We start from the raw sequence: 16,636 nt of genomic DNA, 5'->3' as shown, positions 1-16,636 counted from the left end.
GACGCGCATATCACGACAAACAAGAGAGAGGGAGGGGAACAAAAAAAGAAGAGCTGAACCAAAGCTCAAGATTGGCTTATATCTTCGACGCTTGTGCTCACCTAAAAGTTCTTCTTCTTCTTTTTTTTTTTTTTGACAACATCACTAAACCACTAATTGACGGCAGCCAGGTGGACTTGGTCGATCTGGACTGTTTGTGGGGATCAAGGCGGCTGGCGGCTTCTCGGGCGCTTGGCTGAAGGAACTTTTCTAGACTGAAGCTAGGACTCATTGTCCGCTGCCGGATCCTCGGCCAACCCTGCACGGATCTCTTGTTTGTGTTATCTTCAAAAGACTCTGGCGTGAGTCTTGACTGGAAACAAGCTCGCTTGGCAGGGCAACATCAACGGTACGTGGTGTGTACGACAAGCTCGGCCCTGACCAAAGGGCCGGACCCGGCACATCTGCTTTGCCAAAGTTCCGTTACAGACTCCAAGCCCTCCTGTACCGTGCTGATCCCAGTGTATTGGTCAATTTGAAAGAAACATTTTGAGACGAGGTAAATATTCAATATAAACTCCGACGCCGAGGCTATTATGTTGATGTCTCATCAGATGAGAGCAAGAACTGGAAATAAACAAGAAACAAATAAATGAAAAGAAAGAAAAAACCAGCAAAGAATACCGAATCGCTTCGTTGCGCACCCAGCCATAAGCCCGCAAAATCTTTGCCATGTTCTGTCCGTACGTTCTGTTCCCTTTTGGTCGCCGCGTAGCGAGATGCCCATGTTTTCCCATGATTTTTTTTTTTTTTGGGGGGGGGGGGGGTTGTGTCGATATCTATGTTTTATTTCTGTTTTCCCCCCAAGACCCAACGCCATATCACACAACAATGGTATTCTACAGTAAAGAAATCAGTTTGACGCCTGGAAATGTCGGGATTCGCATGCTTGTATTGTTTAAACAGAGAAAGGCAAACATTATTTGTTTGTTTGGCGTTTGCTCCCGATTCGGTTCCTTGGGTATCCTGGGTGCTTCGTGCAGAGATGTGTAAAAGATAAATGGAAAGAACCAAGTTGAAAATAAACCAAGAAAGTTCTGAGGCTTTTGATGCTGGTCAAAAAGAGTGTTCCAATTCTGTGGCGTCTGTCGATCGGCTGGCGTCTGTCTTGTCGGGCTTGAATCCGTCGAGTCGGTTGGTGTTTTAGTCCCTTGACTGCGGACCCTTCAAAGATTTGACCGTGTCATAGATCACCAAGAGGCCGTATTGGAGGTAGAAGGGGAGCTCGACGGAGTTGTGAGCCAGTTCCAGGCCACCTCGGCAGCGTCTTCTCGAGCGTTGTGAAGATTCTTGCCGTCATACCAAAAGCGTGCCGAATGAGTTTGATTGTAAATGGTCACCTGGCTCGACCATGCTGTACGACCGCCTAGTGGTGGTGGGGGGTTAGTAGATGTCTTTTTTTAATATACCCGTCAGGGACGAACTCTGGCTTGGAGGGGGGTCTCATACCTCTCCTATCAGATACTAGCTGATATTTTGGGGCGCTGATCTGAAATTCCCTGCAGGCATCTTTATTGCCGTGAGATTAGCATCACGAATTTGGTCTGTGCCTTACTACCGGTTGACAGGAGAAAACTCAGGGAACGGCAGTATGCCGTGAAACCTGGCCACGAAAACGCGGGGAGAAGGACGACCTCACCTTCCAGCTTTGATTGCCACGTTGCACTGGACTTCTTTGATGAGGACGAAGGCATCTCTGTGACCTTGTCTTCTTCACTTCTCCCACTAAGTAGAAGGAAAAGATTGAATCAACCCAGATGGTGGTTGGACTTTTTTTCCGGCCTAAGCTGGTGACAAAACCTGCTTTCTGCGTAGGACCAGGGGTGAAGTTTTGTTTTTATTTTTTTTTCTGAAAGGGATAATAAAAAATCAATGACGAGTAGGTAGGGACCAAAGGGATGAGAAATCAAAAGAGTTAAATAAAGTGTGTATATATGCAAGACAACAGTGCAAAAAGTGTGTGCGGGCTTATTGGTGCAGCAACCTGGCCGTGGGCGTGTGTGGAAGGGAGAAAGCGCCAGTGCCAAAATATCTCTAGTGCCAACGGCGCGTGCGTGGGAACTAGATACGAACAAGAGGTGCAAGACAGGTAATAATTAATGGTACTTGGACCCTGAGAATCCCCAAGAGGTGGTCAAAGAGCCAGGCGCAAATATGGGATTCCAGAATAGTGAGGATGTAAGTCTGTGGGCGACTAGGTTGGATTTAGAAAAATAAATAAAGGGATGACGGGAGAGTGTGGATGGCAGGCGGCGCACTTATATAGACTTCAATCCCGAATAAAATTGGCACAGAGAGATACCACAGAGGTGGATAAAATAAGATAAAATAAAAATAAAACTCCCTTTGTGGACGGGAAAAAGGATGGAGTCGCCCAAGTATCCAAATCGTCGGGCGGGAAGTATTCGAACTGATACCCGAAGATGTGGCAGCAGGAGATTGATGGGCGGGTGGAAGCCTGTTGGACCAGGAAAATTGAACGGGAGTGAGTTTGCTCGCTTCGTTGTTCACCACTGGCTATGATGGAAGATTGTCTGGTCCGTTTTGGGTTGCCCAAGGCTTGCGTGCGTGCTCAGGACGGACGGAGACGGCAGTGACGGCGTTGAACAATTGGCGAGATCAAACGGGAAAATGCATTGAGCATACACGGTTGAGGCAAGGAAAGGCAAACAAGAAATAATATTTCTGCCATCTAGTTGCTCTGGGGAAATGTTCTGAAGAACAAAGAATAAAAAATTCAAAAAAGAGACAGGAGGAAAAAATGCAAAGGAAAAAAAAAGAAAAAAGAGAGAGAGAGAGAGAAAAAGAGCAACACGAAAAGCACAATAGCATTTGGTCAGTCTCCAGTAATGTCTCTCTTGGTCTTCCTGCTCTGATTTCTTTCCCTTCTGGCGTTGAGATATGGCGTCTATGTCGTTGCTTTTTCCCGTCTCAGACATATGGAGAGGTATACCCACACTCTCTTTAGCCTAGTACCGCTGAAAAGCTCCGGTCACTCACTCACTCGAGCCTCGAAATGCCCCATGATCAGTCCCTCCCCTCCTCGACCGATTGGGGAAAGTATTGCAAATGTCTTGGAGGCATTCTGGTGCCATATGAATGGAAGGGTTGGTTCACACCTCATCCGAACCAAAAGGAGACCTTTTGGGGCGGAACAAATAACGCAAACCTCTGACCGGTCAACAATCATGGAAGTACGCACACACCCCCCTGCTCGCTCAAAGCGGAGGTGCGGGAACGATTCTGAGCCCCGGAAAATAGCGCCCCCTAGGCGTGCAAGGAAGTAGAGTACGGAGTAGACCAGAACCAAGAGATGCGACGTACAAATGCAGATGTACGGATGTACGTTTATGTCGGATCAAATAGATAAATAGCTTTAGCTGCCGTCCGCCCTGGTTCACTTGCACTGCATGCAGTGGCGCATATGTTTAGTTGCCGACAGGTACAAGGGTAGGTATTTACTTACGTAGTGTAGTACAGATATGCTTAGGTGGACTGCCCTTGTCGTTTTTTGTTTTTATTGTTTTTATTTTATCTTTTGTCCCCGCCATAGAACGACGCACTACTGTAGTTGGGACACCAAACCAAAAAAAGGGTGCCTTGCATTTTGCAACCTCGGACAGCCAATGGCAAATGTGGATACATGCAGCTTACCTCCGTGCGGGATGGTAAAAAAAAGCTCACCTCAGCGTCGACCTTGCAAACCCCTGCAAGCGAAGTGCTTTGGGATCATTTTGTATGCAAGCCTTTTACTTCTTGAAGGGTGCACGCGTGCATTAAGCTTGCACACCAAATGCTCGATGAGGCCCAGCCCGAAAGAGCGGACAGGAACTGCCCATGTCAGATGTCCAGTTAGGATGAATGCCCAACTGAACCAGATATTATTATGTTGTGGTGTGATGATTTCATTTCTTCCTGAGGCTGGGAGCCATTCATAGCGTTGTTGCCTTTCGGGACCTGGCAGGCGTTAGTTGATATTGACGCCTTAACCACCTAGGTAGCCAAGTATTTCCGTCGAGAGGAAGAAAAATACAAGAATCATAGAGAAGCGGTTCACTTGGGACTACCGTAATATACGTGTTACAAAGGCCTGGCAGAGGCCTGGGATGGAGTTGCCAAGGCTGCTTTGTCCTTCCTCTACGGAGTCTGGTCAGCACAGCTGGAATTGACTAGGCACGTTGGCAAGCGGGGAGTAGGAGCCGGTTAGGGTTCATTCATCTTGAATCCATCCCGAACCCGGGAAATGCCCCAGCGTTCCAAATAGGCGTTTACTTCTATTTTATTTTTATACCTCGTTCGGGTTAGTTGAACAATTAGCCACCGGAGGGTGATGATTTGCCCCTAGCTTGTTAGCCTTCACGCTTTCGATGAGGCTGACACGCCACTGCCGACAACGAACCTGGTTTCTGGGCCTATAAGATGGCTGGATTGCAAACCTGTCTCTGGTTGTCGTTGTTGCGCCATGTTAAAAAGTTCTCGAGGATGTCGAAGATGGCGACTGGAAGTGACGTGATGCCATGGAATGGATGATTCTAGATTTGCAATCCATTAGCACCACATTCTCACAGGAACTCGGGAGTGAATGCTGACATGCATAAGTTTAATCCCGAATCATGAAAAACGTCTAGGCATAATTGCGACAAGGTGCTCATCTTTGGCCAAGTAATCTTGGACCCGATGGTCACAATCAAGGGAGAGCAGTGATCCGCATCCATCCCATCCACTTCTACGTCTTGAATCACTATTTCCCATCTTGGAGGATTGAGTAGTTCCCCATCGTATTCGCCCGACTGATCCGCAATCGTAGATCGACGAGGGAGTTCAAGGCAGGTGGTCTATCGGTTCTTGGCTAGCAGCTGAATAGCGCGTGGCCATGAGATGTCGTTGAGGTCCACCAAACCCTATGCTGCTGTGCCGGCATGCCTTAATACTGCATTCTAAGATGCTGAACCTGGTCCGGGTCATGTTGGTCTGCTCGCTTTGTTCGCTACTGAGGTGGCTTGGTGGATCAATCTCAGCCAAATCGGTGGGTGGGTGGCTGCCATGTCTAGGCGCAGGGTTGGTCGCCTGACATGGTATAGATGCGAGTGGCACAACGAGTGGCACAGCCACTGGCAAGGATAGCTATGTTGCGGCTGGTTGTTGTGAGAATAAAATCCCCGAAAATTCCCGGGGATACGAAGAGGTCACCGTTGTTGTAGGTAATACTACTTGCGATAGAGCAAGAGAGTGAGCGATGTAGAAGCTCGCAAGTTAGCTTGCCTAACCTGCCTGGGGTATATGTGGCGTTCATACAACAGGCTAGCTGTCTGTTACGAGGCGTGACCTGCGACGCTCTTTGGTGTTGATCATGTGGACAGCTTCTAGAATCTAGAACAAGAAGTAGAACAGAATCATGTGCCTGCTCCAATCAGGATGGCGTCCCAAATAGAGGGGAAGGAGAAAAAACAAATCAAGCAAATAATACCCAATGTAGTAAGAATGACATGCCTAAGCATCATTGTAGCCTAGCAGCCTGGTTGCATGGCTGATACACGCCTCGCTACCGCCAGGAAGGGAGAAGTCGCACAACGGGCGGAACGGTGCATGGCTGGGAACGAGAAAAGCCATCCGGTACAAGTAAAGCAGGGTATAGTTGAACAAAATCGTTGGACAAAAAGATATAGCCCCAGGGACTGAGTGAGCCGTAGAATCTTGTAAACATGACCAGAGTATCCGCAATAACCACAGGCAAGACAGTAAAGCTGGTAACACCTGTATCTTTGACAACATTGAAAAGTGCCCGACGTTGTGCTTGGCGAATGCGTGTCTCCTCGAGTTGCTCCGTGTTACTATGGCCGGTATTGGATGCAAGTGTTTGCATCATCGTGTCAACCCTCACCACCCGACACGATGAGTTAACTCGGCCACGTTTTGGTACCCAATGTTAAGGTAAAGTAGATACGGCAAGGTTACAACAGACAAAACCATCAATGCACGTCAGTTCGGATGGAACAGCCAAGAAGCAGCGTCGACTCCCATATTGTGCGCTCAGTGTATGTGTGGTACTGGGGAACTTATCGTCTGCATTATCCCAGCCCAAGCGGGAATACCAAGGCGCGACCCAACGGCTGGTAGGTTCCCAGGTAGGATGTAATCAATGCAAGGTAGGTAGGTATGTAGGCAAGATAGATCTACCTCAGGTCCTGGAGTAGGTACCTTGGCCAGGTCAGCAAGCAGACAGGTGTGCATATCCCTCCCTGTATTGATGTCGAGGGCGTCACGATGCTCTCTCGGCTAGTTCTGCCGCAATCCGGGCTGGGCGGTTACCAGACTCCGGTAAGCAATTGATCAGTCGCCTGATTATTGGATGCGAATTGAGCTTGCGACTCTGTACCAGCTGTCTCAGGGCCGACGAGGCACAGCGGACACAAGCTTATGTTTCCACGGCACGTATCACTGCATTCCTCTCAGTCATCGGCAGGTAGGCTGGATGTCAACCGAGTGGTAGAATAGAAACAAATCAAACAAATTTAAGGCACTCTCGAGGCGGCTGGGGAAGAAACGGCACAGTCTTGAACCAGTACTCACTTGACAAGTGGTGCGATAATCAGACATGCAGAGGAATGTCGGGGAGAACATAATTGCGAAGCAGGCATGCCCAAATATCGAAGCGAGACAGCCGAGATGGAGGGATGCGTTGGATGTACGCGAAGAGGCAAGACACCCGAATGGTCTAACTGATGATGGTTTGCACTACAGCTGCCAATGAGAATTTGTTCGGTCCAGGTCCAGGTTCAAGTTCAGGTTCAGGTCGTCGTCCTGCGTCATGCGAAAGCAAGTGCATGGAAGCGAGCTGGGAATTTGGTGGCAGGCACAACCCTGTTTTTTACTTGCCCTGCCTTACGCTAGAAACGTCGGGCAGCCCGCAGCCCGCAGCGCGGAGCCCGGGCCGCGTCCAACTTACTGGAGAAATTGTTTTTGTACAGAGCACATTTGGTAAGGTGCCTCGGTACCCAAGGTGAGGTACAATTCAACATGGAGGTCAATTGGAAATCCAGCACCAGACCAGCAAGCCTCCGTGTCAAGTCGTAAGTCTCCATTACACTACTGACGGTTGAATGCGGTTGGCAGTTTTTCTCAATCGTGACCGGCACATCAGTAATTAACAATCTTGAACTAAGTAAGTAGCACATGCAAGACGCTAAGCCTCTGCCGTTACAAGCCTTTCAGCAGCAAACGTGCCTAATTGAGGGTAAGGAGACCGGCCGACAGAGTACCCCAGGTTCAGGTACTGTAGAATTGTACCCGCCATGACTTGGGGTACATCCCCTGACCCCCATACGTTATTTCCCCGCGACCCCACTTCTGCCCGGACGCTGGACCGTGGACCTCGGCTTCTAAGAACCAAGTCCCATCACGACCGTACCAAATCCTGAGGGTGCGCGTGGCTCAGCTGCTCGGCGAAAACAGAGGTCAACAGACGAGGACAAAAAATCAAAGTGACTCTTACGCAGCCCGGCACGAACGTTACTCCAGAGCAAGATATATCACGGCTGAGGGTCTGAACTATTTGCATTACTTGGCAATACCGACGCAGGCGATTGATTGTTTGTTCCAGGTCTCACGAGCTTGGGTGGTGCTCTGCCAGCTGTACTCTAAAGCCACATACACCCATACACACTGCTTGCTTGTCTGCAAAGAAAGCGCTTTGATTCACTCCGAGGCTGCAAATCTCAAAGTTCACAGTCCAACCATAGAGCAAAGATGCCATTCAATACCGAACTTACGAGGAAACTCGGCATCAAGAGTGAGAAACGACCCAGCAAAATCAAAATCAAATCGTATGCACTCTCTTCACCGGTCCACTTTGGCTGACAACCTCTTGATGATCGACAAAAACAACAGTCCCCGTCGTGCAAGGCGGCATGATGCACGTTGGTATGTATATGTTGACACCCTCTTATACACGCCCCCTTGTCTGGATTCTGTCACCTAGGCCGTGGACCAAGATGGGTACCCAAAGCCAGCTGGCCAACCTGACGCTACCACTGTGGCACAGAGGGGGTGACGACAGGCAGACGAGGGGGAAAAATGATCAAAACGTACAAGAGAAAACTTGATCTAACTCCGGATACTGTGATCGCCTAGGTTACGCCTCACTCGCATCCGCCGTGTCTAATGCTGGTGGCTTGGGCATTATTACGGCCCTCATCTTCCCGACACCAGAGGGCTTGCGGGAGGAGATCCGCAAGTGCAGGACTATGACCGACAAGCCCTTCGGCGTCAACCTGACCCTCTTACCGTCCATGGTCCCGCCAGACTACCCTGCTTACGTCCGCGTTGTGGTTGAGGAGGGCATCAAAGTTGTCGAGACGGCTGGTAACAGCCCTGGTCCCGTTATTGCTGCCCTCAAGAAGGCTGGCATCATTGTGCTTCACAAGTGCACCTCCATCAGACATGCCGAGAGTGCCGTCAAGATGGGTGTTGATTTCTTGTCGATTGACGGCTTTGAGTGTGCTGGGTAAGTTTTTGCTCATCTCATTGGCATGTCGTCTCTGTTGCTCTGCTTTTCTTCCTGCCTTGCACCTGTCATTCATCAAAGCAGCGCATGACCTCGATATGACGCGGTGTAGGCCATCACAGCCCACTGGTTCGTTCGTTTTCATGTTTGTTCCGTCTGCGATCCAACCTCAAGATGTGCACGGCATATTCTATGTCCAAAATGGTCTTGCCAACATTGGTTTGATACTATTGCCCAACCCATCCGCCTCCTTACTCCACCCTGTACATTCACACGACTACACTACACAAAAAACACTGTTTGCATCCCGTTCTTTATTTCCCAACAGTTCTGTGCGAGTATCCAATGCCGCTACCCGGCCCAATCGGCTCGTCCTGCTCCCTAGACTATCTCGTATTGCCCCATGTTTCTCCCGTGTACCCTCCAGCAGATCCGGACCCGTCCGCTAACGGCAGGCCCGTGTTTGGGGTGGGGCGTTTGACAGGCACGTCGGCGAGTCGGACATCACAAACTTCATCCTGCTCAGCCGTGCCCGCCAGAAGCTCAAGGTTCCGTTTATTGCCTCGGGCGGCTTTGCCGACGGCCAAGGCCTCGCGGCCGCGCTGTGCCTGGGCGCTAGCGGTATCAACATGGGCACCCGCTTCATGTGCACCGTCGAAGCCCCCATCCACAACAACATCAAAGAGACCATTGTTGGTGCCAGCGAGCACGACACTGCCTTGGTTCTGCGTAGCTTCCGCAACACCACTCGTCTTTACCGCAACAAGGTTACCGAGGAGGCCATCAAGGCCGAGAAAGGCGCCAACGGCGACTTCTCCCAGCTCGCGCCTCTGGTGAGCGGTCAGCGTGGTAAGCAGGTATTTATCAACGGCGACCCAGACTATGGAGTAAGTTCTCGTCCCCCAAAGAAAAAAGATGTCGAGGCATGAATAGCATGTCTAATAATGCCCTAAAGGTTTGGACTGCCGGCCAAGTCATTGGTTTGATCCACGATATCCCAACTTGTGACGTTCTCCTGAAGAGGATTGAGAAAGAGGCAGAGGACTCCCTCAAGGAGAAACTGAGCATGACAAACTTGGACAGCAAGTTGTAGATTTGTTATCGTCAGAGATTGCATATATGAATCCGACACCCCCCCCCCTCCCCCGCGGAATGTTTTACATATAGACGGATGGAAAGGAAATTGTGTGTAAAGTTGCGATTTTTTGTGTTCAAGCTTCTGCCATTTCAAGACTTTCAAGTTGCATCTCACCATGGACATACATGATCTATTCTGGGGAGCGGTCATGTCTTCACACATACATCAAAAACCTTCATATACAGAGAGATCGTCAACAGACAATACATACTATACACAAACTCAAAGAACCACTTTAGATAGGACTTATCAATTTTTGATGGTACAATAAATTCAGATACAGAAAGACCGTCATCTCGTACAGGAATATAAAAAGAGATTTGTCCAATGTTTCATCAATTCATCAACATGGCTTGATTACTCTACTTTACTCTGCAACCCAGAGCGCAGCCATACCCATGCCGGTACCGACACACATGCTAGTAACGCCAACCTTCTGGCCCGTCCTCCTCAGCTCGTAGAGCAGGGTTGAGACCTGCCTGGCACCGGTGCAGCCCAGGGGGTGGCCAAAGGCGATGGCGCCTCCCTTGGGGTTAATCTTCTCGTGGGGGATCTTGAGCTCATCAGCGCACCACAGGCACTGACTGGCAAAGGCCTCATTTATCTCAAAGATGTCGACGTCCTCCTTGGTGACGCCAGTGAGCTCAAAAAGCTTGGGGATGGCCTTCCAGGGACCAACACCCATGAGCAGCGGCTTGACACCAACGATGGAAGCCTGGACGTACTTGCCCAGGATCTGCTGGCCAAGCCTCTCGGCGGTGGAGCGCTTCATGAGCAGGACGGCAGCGGCACCGTCAGATATCTGCGAAGCGTTACCGGCGTGGATGCTACCACCCTCGGCAAAGGCAGGCTTGATCTTGGCGAGCGACTCGGCAGTGATGCCGGGGCGGACACCATCGTCGCCGTCGACGACGATCTCGCGGGTCTCGCCAGTCTTGGGGTCCTCAAACTTGACGCGCAGCGGCTCGATCTCCTCCTTGAAGAGACCCTGCTTCTGAGCGGCCTCGGCCTTCTTGTATGAAGCGGCGGCAAAGGCGTCCTGAGCAGCACGCGGCACGTTGCGGTCACGGGCCATGTTCTCCGAAAGAACACCCATGGGCACCTTGCAGTTTGCAGCTTCGGGGTGGGACTCGAGCAGGTCCGAGAACTCGGCCACGGCGGCGGGGCTGTTTTATGGCAAAGGGGTCAGCGGAATGCTTTAGTGTGTGCGAGCGCATGGAGAGATTATCATGCTTCTTCGGAAGACTTACCCGTAGTTTGTGCTCATCGACTCGACGCCAGCGCCGATACCGATCTCAATCATGCCAGACCTGATCTGGTTGGCAACGTCAACGCAGGCCTGCAGACCAGACGAGCACTGACGGTTGAGGGTGCGGACAGAGGCGCTCTCGGGGAAGCCGGCCACCAGGGCAGCGGCGCGCATCTCGGTGGCGCCACCGCCGGGGGCCAGAACGGTGCCGACGCAGATATCCTCAACCAAGGCCGGGTCTATCTTGGACCGGCCGATGATGCCCTTGAGGGCACCGGCCATGAGGTCTGCCGCATGTGTGTCCTTGAAGCCACCCTTACCACCCTTGGTGAACGCTGTCCTGAGGCAGGCGGTGACAACGATCTAGTATCACGCAGCGCGGGAGGTTAGCATTGGGTTCTTTGTTCTCGGGAAGGTACGCTATGTGAGACTTTGCTTCTTGAATCGGGGGCCGAGATAAGGAGATGTACTGACATCGTCGGGGTTCTTCTCGAGGATCTTTGCGCGACCGCCGGAAGACAGCGCTCCGGAGAGCTGGCCGCCAATCTGCTGGAGTCTGTCAAGGGCTGTAGGAACAGGCCAGTAGGGGTGATTCGTTAGCAAAAAGTCCAAGCTTTCTGGGGTTGATGGCGAGGAGCACAAGAAGAAACGGTGCGGGACGAATAGATCGCTTACCACCCATGTTGTCTTGCGCGGGTTCTTCGGATTAAAGTGAGAGAGTGCAAAGACGGCAGAAACTCTTTAGTGTAAGGCTAGTGGGAAATAGGTAGATGAATAGGAAGTGAAGCGAGGATTTATTGAAAGATGGCGAAGTTTGGAAGTCGTGACCTGGCTTTTGTCAAGTTCCGGTAGCAGGTGGTCGGCTCGTCCCAAAGCTACTGACCGGGTTGTGAGCTTTGGCAGGCCGAGGCACGAGGCAACAGTATCCCCACAACCCCCGGTAATCGAGTGACGCTAATGCAAGCGTTACCCGCGCTTTCACATGCCTGTGGCTATGGGGGTGGGTCCTCGAGTAAGTGCTGCGTAATGCTACTATAGCTCCTGATTGATTGATTGATTGAGATTCATTACGCCTTCTACTCATAGTGAGCAACGCGGCCAATAAAAGAAAGGATCAGAGGCTGGCCTAGGTCCCCCTGTGTGTGCCACCTCCACCCAATACTATAGCTCCTGCTGCCCTTAAATGCGGCGGTGTACGGTAGGCCATGAGGCGAGTACAGTAATACGGTACAATACAGCCCAGCCATTAATAATACCAAGGAGCTGAAAACGAAACAAACACCAGACATGAATGTCGAGTCACATGTCGCCAAGTAATATCTACTGCAACTGTCGATTGCAATAGTCATTGTCAACAAAGAATCTTTGAGGCAGGGATAGCGACCTCACAATACCTGGTGAATCGATATTCTAACAGGGAATGTCGTTTGACTTCACTGCGGAAATTTGCAACAGAATGAGTTTAGTCTATGGCTGACTCTGCAACATAAGCCACCATAAGCCCGGATGCTGGACGTGTGACTTGCAAGACAATTACAACTGTTACAGACGCAACAAATTATCTGGTGTTAACGCAATTGGTGAGTAAATTGGTACAGGGTAGGTAGGTGGCTAGCTGAGTATCAAGTACGCTGACCTGCGATTCCCACTCCTTGTTGCTTTCTATAGTACAGCCGGCTACGCTCACTTGTCGGAAACGCGGAAACTATGTTATAGTAGTGATGCGAAGCACCAGGGAAGGTTGATGCATTATAACTGCTTGATGGTCATTGTATTTATTCCCCCACGTGAATATAGTTTACTCCTTCCGGCGCAAGGCAAGTATACTCTTCAAATTGAGTACGCCCTTGGCACCCCAGCCGGAAGGTCCCGAGTCAACTTCCGGTCTCACTGCAGTGTACCAGCTCCATGCCCTGCGGTCCAAGTCGCCAGCAGGAAGATGGTCGGCCCAGCTATCGTAGACCAGCCTCAACGCCCCAAGAAGCAAGGCAAGATTCTCCTCCTTTTCGGTATTTACAGCCTTGAGAGTCTTCTTCTTGACCGTTGCCGCCTTCTTGCCCTTGCCACCTGACGTATCATTATCCTGTGTGTCTGCCGTATCGCCTTCGGTATTCTCTGTGGCGGAACCCGCGGCAAAGCTTTTGAGCAGATAATTCCTTGCTGCTTCGGGTCTGTGAACCTGCATCCCTACTACCGTTGTCTTGTGGTGCTTGATGCCGCTTCCATAACCAACTGCCGTTGATTTAGATTTCATAGCCTCAAGATCCAAGCCCCATACGGCTTCACCACCAAGACCAGTATCAGTGCCCGCGAGCCGCATACGCTCCGATAACGAGCCCCTGACGACGTTTCGCATCAGGCGCCAGCGATCCGGCCCCAGCATGATTCCGCCAAACCAGCGGGTAAGGACGACAAAGGTATCGACCGCATCTGACTCTCGCATAACTTCCAGCATTAGTTTACCACAACCAGTCTCACCATCATCGAATGAGTCTTCTGTCACTCGTCCTGACCCGGCCTGCTTCACCCGATAAGCCCATGCGTTGTGGGTAGCCGTCTTCAGCACAGGGTATTTCTCCATAAGTGCCGCAAATAATCTCTTCCTTTCGTAAACGCTGCTCATATTTGTCGCTCTCGCGATAAATGTCGACTCCTTGAGTGAGACCGATTGGCTTGTTGACCAAGTCAGCGGCTTCGGATCAATTGATGCTTGCTGTTGTGATGCAGCCGGCTCTGTGCGCGACTCCTGCGTGTCGCTTTGCATCATGATGGCAAAAGCATTTTGCTTTGCCTCGCTGGCTTTCTCTACAAACTCGGAACCCTTCCACTCGTAGCCGCCTCGCTTGAGTACGCTAACCTCGCGACCCATCACACGGACCCGCGGCTGACCCTCGCCCCAACCTTCTCGATCTGCCGGAAGCCCTTTCTCGATGCCCAGGCTGGTCGCCTTGGATCGAGAGTTGGTAGCTACCACGGCCTGTGCAATGCTCAATCGGCTGGACGGTGGTTGCTCCGGCATGGTGTAACGCAACAGTTCGACAGCGAACGCAAGCACAAGAGGTGCACGATTGCATTCGATGGACGTTGCCGCAATGCGCTCCTCGTCCATGTCGACGGGCAGCTCTAGGGACTCCTCGAGCTCCTGTGGTGTCATCTGAGGCGGCAGTCCGAACAATGAGCCGTCGCCGCTGCTTCCAGTTACCATCTTGGCACGTTTGTTCGCGCCTGTTTCCACATCAGACCCTGCCCTCTTTCCCGACCCTGCGCCGACGCCGGAATCCCCTCGCTTCACGGCAGCCTTGCATGCGTTCTGTAGAGCCCGCGCGGCTTTGGCATCGGAAACAGCTCGTTCTACAGCAGCCTGACCGGCTTCTGCCACCTGGCGGATGCTCTTTAGTCCCTCGACCTGGAGAGCCTTTACCTGGGACATTGCCTGGAGCATAGGCAGCTTCCTGGCGCCTACGAGGAGGCGCAGGAGTTCTTGGATATCTTGTTGGGTTGCCATGTTCTAGTGGCAGTTCAGTCTGGAGCGAGACTGCTTTCGTGTAACGCTATCATGCTACCCGATTTGGAATATCCGGGAGCTGTTTTCGCCCGTCTGCGTTGGAGAAATACGAAAAACAAATGCAGACAAATGATGTCAATTTGAAATGGTCAACGGGGAGGCTTTCCAGACAAGCCCAGGCTGCAGCTACCCTAACCCTGGGAGATCATACTGGATGACATAAGCGGGTTTTGGCGGTTCATCTTGATACAGGTGCTGAACAAGCACGCGTATTGCACAAGCATACTTTTTTTCTCTATCACGATCATTAAGTCCAAGAGAAGAACAAAACCCAGATAATCTTCACCCGCGCTGTTGTAGGTCTTCTTCTTCAAGGGCGCTTTGGGTTGGGCTGTCCAACGGCCAGGTGCCAGTCTTTGCGTGAAATTTTTCCTTGACTTTCTCTCCTTCTTTTTTTGTTCTCAGCTACCTACAGATTTGCGACCAAGCCACGTAGCAAAGGGAATAAGGATCTGGAACGTACGCCATGATATAATATCTTCTTCGACGATTCTCGCGCAGGCAGACATAATGTGCGCGATGCGGCAGAAGCTGCCAGGCAGCTTATCGGCCGTCTTAGGACGCTCGGTGGCTCTGAGCTCGGGACTGAGAACTGGCACCGGCTTCGATTTCCTCGGCTACAAATCAGGCTTTCCACCATGTTGTCGAAGGTACATTCATCAGTCTCAAACAAACAGTAAAAAAGCCAAGTCCCCGGCTCGGTCAATTGTAGTTACCAAGACGAAAGATCTCCCACCGGCACTCAAGCACCGCGCTGGGAAACCCAAGTCAAGTTCCAATCCAGAGGAACCAGCCAAGAATGAGAAGCAGGATAAGCGGGAGCCCCTGCCGGAGCTATTCCGGAAGTACCGCTACCCATTTGTCGGCTCCATTGTCGCAGGCAGCCTCTTCATGGCATATGCGTCGTACCTCATCACCGCCTTTGTCCAGACCTCGTCGTCTGCGGCATGCTGCGGCGCGCATCCCAACCCGGACGCCGCCGCGCAGGACGACTACGATGAGACGCTGCGCCAGACCGAGCCCGCGCAGCCAACCGGCCTGCCGCCAACTATATCTCGCGCCACGGCCTCAGAGTTCGACACGGGGCTCGACTGGCCCGAGTGGCTGATGGGCGTGACCAAGATCCGCCAGAGTCTGGCCGCCGAGTGCAGGGGCGACGTGCTTGAGGTCGCCGTTGGCACCGGCAGAAATTTTAAATACTACGACTGGGATGACATCGCCGACGTGGAGCCCAACCTGCGTGTCGTCCGCCGCCTCGAGAAGCGGCGCGACATGAAGCTGGCAAGGGATCAGGAGGTCGAGATGACGAGCTACACGGGCGTCGACGTCTCTGCTGACGTGCTCGAGATCGCGCGCACCAGAATCCGGACGCTGGTGCCCGGGATGAAGACCCTGCTGCGCAAGGGCCGGACCAAGGAGGAGGAGGAGGCCGGCAACGCACAGTTTAGGGAGGCCGGGTTCGAGGAGTTTCTCAACCTGCAGGGCGACAAGCTACGTCTTGTTCGTGCCGACGTGCACAACGGTCTACCTCTGCCCCCTTCGCTTTCCGTAAACTCAGAGGCGTCGGGACCTCCCCCAACAGAAGAACCTACCCGCTACGACGTGATTGTGCAAACCTTTGGCCTGTGTTCTGTCTCATCCCCGAAGCGCCTCCTTGCCAACATGGCCGACGTGCTCAAGCCCCAGACAGGTCGCATGCTACTCCTAGAACACGGCCGTGGTAACTGGGGTTTTGTCAACAATGTCCTCGACAAGCTGGCCCCGACCCACTTTCAGCGCTTTGGATGCTGGTGGAACCGGGACATTGAGCGCATCGTGCGCGACGCCGCCAGCGAGGTGCCCGGGCTCGAAGTGGTCAGCATCAAGCGGCCCGGCGTGCTGCAAGCAGGGACCACACTACTCATCGAGCTCAGGGTGAGGAGCGACGAGACCAAAGACGGCGCCGCTGCTGCTGTTTCCAAGCCGACGTGATGTTGGGGCCGTTAGTGTACTCTATCCTGTATCACGTTATATGTATGTATACTATTTGTTGTCACGCAGTAGATCAATATAAGACTCATAATTTCTCGCAGGGATTGATGCCGATGAATTGGTGTTTGACCCAGATTTCCACTCCATAAAGTGTAGCTGCCAATAATTAGC

General features: G+C 51.8%; 6 protein-coding genes across 6 annotated transcripts; 3 read left to right on the top strand and 3 right to left on the bottom strand.

Annotated features, from left to right (window-relative positions):
• Positions 1–1,175: 1,175 nt before the first annotated feature.
• MGG_16796 (uncharacterized protein) lies at positions 1,176–1,733 on the bottom strand (the record flags this gene model as incomplete). The annotated part of the gene is made up of 3 exons (XM_003712185.1): positions 1,176–1,405; positions 1,489–1,548; positions 1,679–1,733. 3 exons carry the CDS (start codon positions 1,731–1,733, stop codon positions 1,230–1,232), a joined length of 291 nt encoding a protein of 96 aa, XP_003712233.1. The 3' UTR covers positions 1,176–1,229.
• A 3,248-nt stretch (positions 1,734–4,981) lies between these two features.
• Positions 4,982–7,286, top strand: MGG_15109 (uncharacterized protein; the record flags this gene model as incomplete). The annotated part of the gene is made up of 9 exons (XM_003712184.1): positions 4,982–5,069; positions 5,121–5,236; positions 5,546–5,658; positions 6,117–6,152; positions 6,234–6,357; positions 6,419–6,502; positions 6,641–6,724; positions 6,931–7,109; positions 7,210–7,286. The coding sequence occupies 9 exons, from the start codon at positions 4,982–4,984 to the stop codon at positions 7,265–7,267; spliced, it is 882 nt and encodes a 293-aa protein (XP_003712232.1). The 3' UTR covers positions 7,268–7,286.
• Positions 7,287–7,414: 128 nt separating this feature from the next.
• MGG_09511 (2-nitropropane dioxygenase) lies at positions 7,415–9,971 on the top strand. Its single transcript, XM_003712183.1, has 5 exons — positions 7,415–7,828; positions 7,927–7,959; positions 8,170–8,542; positions 9,027–9,429; positions 9,498–9,971. Exons 1-5 carry the CDS (start codon positions 7,786–7,788, stop codon positions 9,633–9,635), a joined length of 990 nt encoding a protein of 329 aa, XP_003712231.1. The 5' UTR covers positions 7,415–7,785; the 3' UTR covers positions 9,636–9,971.
• MGG_09512 (3-ketoacyl-CoA thiolase) lies at positions 9,910–11,768 on the bottom strand. Its single transcript, XM_003712182.1, has 4 exons — positions 11,605–11,768; positions 11,404–11,495; positions 10,931–11,292; positions 9,910–10,846 (listed from the first exon to the last, which is right to left on the bottom strand). Exons 1-4 carry the CDS (start codon positions 11,609–11,611, stop codon positions 10,048–10,050), a joined length of 1,260 nt encoding a protein of 419 aa, XP_003712230.1. The 5' UTR covers positions 11,612–11,768; the 3' UTR covers positions 9,910–10,047.
• Positions 11,769–12,471: 703 nt separating this feature from the next.
• On the bottom strand, positions 12,472–14,566 carry MGG_09513 (uncharacterized protein). The gene has a single exon (XM_003712181.1). It carries the CDS (start codon positions 14,432–14,434, stop codon positions 12,728–12,730), a length of 1,707 nt encoding a protein of 568 aa, XP_003712229.1. The 5' UTR covers positions 14,435–14,566; the 3' UTR covers positions 12,472–12,727.
• Positions 14,567–14,698: 132 nt separating this feature from the next.
• Positions 14,699–16,565, top strand: MGG_09514 (methyltransferase OMS1). The gene has a single exon (XM_003712180.1). The coding sequence runs from the start codon at positions 15,005–15,007 to the stop codon at positions 16,463–16,465; it is 1,461 nt and encodes a 486-aa protein (XP_003712228.1). The 5' UTR covers positions 14,699–15,004; the 3' UTR covers positions 16,466–16,565.
• Positions 16,566–16,636: the final 71 nt, after the last annotated feature.

Source organism: Pyricularia oryzae, chromosome 3, assembly GCF_000002495.2.
Source record: "Pyricularia oryzae 70-15 chromosome 3, whole genome shotgun sequence".
Classification (NCBI taxonomy): Eukaryota; Fungi; Ascomycota; class Sordariomycetes; order Magnaporthales; family Pyriculariaceae; genus Pyricularia; species Pyricularia oryzae.
Note: the sequence above shows the minus strand (reverse complement) of the source record. Positions and strands in the feature narration are given on the sequence as shown.